This window comes from Aricia agestis, chromosome 7, assembly GCF_905147365.1.
Source record: "Aricia agestis chromosome 7, ilAriAges1.1, whole genome shotgun sequence".
In the NCBI taxonomy this organism is placed as follows: Eukaryota; Metazoa; Arthropoda; class Insecta; order Lepidoptera; family Lycaenidae; genus Aricia; species Aricia agestis.
The window spans coordinates 7516966-7518590 of NC_056412.1; the positions used below are offsets into that span (position 1 = coordinate 7516966).

The 1625-nt window shown below is 44.4% G+C and overlaps 1 protein-coding gene across 1 annotated transcript; it reads left to right on the plus strand.

Annotated features, from left to right (window-relative positions):
• The first annotated feature begins 471 nt into the window (after positions 1-471).
• LOC121728851 lies at positions 472-1625 on the plus strand. Its single transcript, XM_042117159.1, has one exon. It carries the CDS (start codon positions 496-498, stop codon positions 1486-1488), a length of 993 nt encoding a protein of 330 aa, XP_041973093.1. The 5' UTR covers positions 472-495; the 3' UTR covers positions 1489-1625.

A 1625-nucleotide genomic window follows, 5' to 3' on the forward strand; every position in this document is an offset into this window, starting at 1 on the left:
AAACTACAGAGAGTCATGGCATATATTCAGCGCTTCATATATAACTGCCGTCACTCACACAATAAATACACTGGACATCTAACAGTCAAGGAACTTGTGTCCTCTAATCATACATTATGTAAATTAGCACAAATGGAAATATTTCCTAAAGAATATTCCACTTTATCAAAAAATAATAACTTACCTGCAAAAAATTGTTTACAGAATATGCGACCGTTTATGCATAATGACGGTCTGATACGCGTCGGAGGACGACTATCAAATTCGGAATATTGTTACGATACCAAGCACCCTATCATACTTCATGCTTCACACCATCTTACGAAATTAATCTTCCAACACTATCACATACTCACTATGCATGCGGGACCACAGCATTTATTATCCACAATTCGTCAAAAATACTGGCCAATCGCAGGTCGTAATCTAGCAAGAAAAACAGTTCATGATTGTATTAAGTGCTGACGTTTCGCAGGTAGATCAATCCAACCTGTCATGGGTAACTTGCCAAAGGAACGTCTTTCTATGACGTATCCGTTCTTAAATGTAGCAGTCGATTACGCAGGCCCAATCTTGATTGCTGACAAGAAAGGTAGAGGGTGCAAATTGATTAAATCGTGGATTTGCGTTTTTGTTTGTCTGGCGGTAAAGGCTGTACACGTTGAGCTGGTGACAGACTTGTCAAAAGATGGCTTCCTCGCAGCGCTGCAGAGATTCGTTGCTCGTAGGGGAAAGCCCATCAGTATCTATTCCGATAACGGAACCAATTTTACTGCGGCTAGCAGGGATCTGGCTAGGTTCTTGAAGGCGAGTGGTGAGGAGATAGGTGTCTCGGCATCAGAGTTAGCGATTAATTTTAAATTTTCTCCCGCGTATTCACCACACTTTAACGGCTTAGCAGAAGCAGCAGTAAAGTCGATTAAGCATCATCTAAAAAGAGTTTTAACACTTACCAATTTAACATACGAAGAAATGTACACTCTATTAGTAGGGATAGAAGGCATACTCAATTCTAGGCCCATAACTCCTCTTTCTTCCGATCCCACTGACCTAATCCCACTTACACCGTCCCATTTCCTGATCGGAAGAACAATGACCAATATTCCAGAGCAAATAGATGATCAGAGGCCATTACACCTACAGACTAGATATGAAAGAATAAGCACATTAAAGGGCCACTTCTGGAAACGATTCTACAAAGAATACTTTGCTGAGCTGCAATGCCGCCAAAAATGGAAAGGTGATCACAGTCAACTTCATCTAGGCGAGATGGTGTTGGTCAAGGACGATCGATTGCCTCCGAACCGCTGGCTGCTTGGACGTGTGGTCCACCTCTACCCTGGCTCAGATGGCATCGCGCGAGTAGCAGACATCCAGACGACCTCAGGGACTCTACGGCGCGCCTACAACCGGCTCTGCCCGCTACCTGTTTTGGAATCTTCGCTTCCAACGGGGCCAGCATGTGAAGTAGCAGCAAACTTAAGTTAATAAAATAATATGTGAAGTGGCAACACCGCGCTTCCGCCCGGCGTAGGCGCCATCATCTGTGTCTTGCATTTTGACATTGACCTTTTCGTTTCCGCGCTCTGGCTGGTACTTGTGCCAGCCAGAGCGCCGCGTGTGAA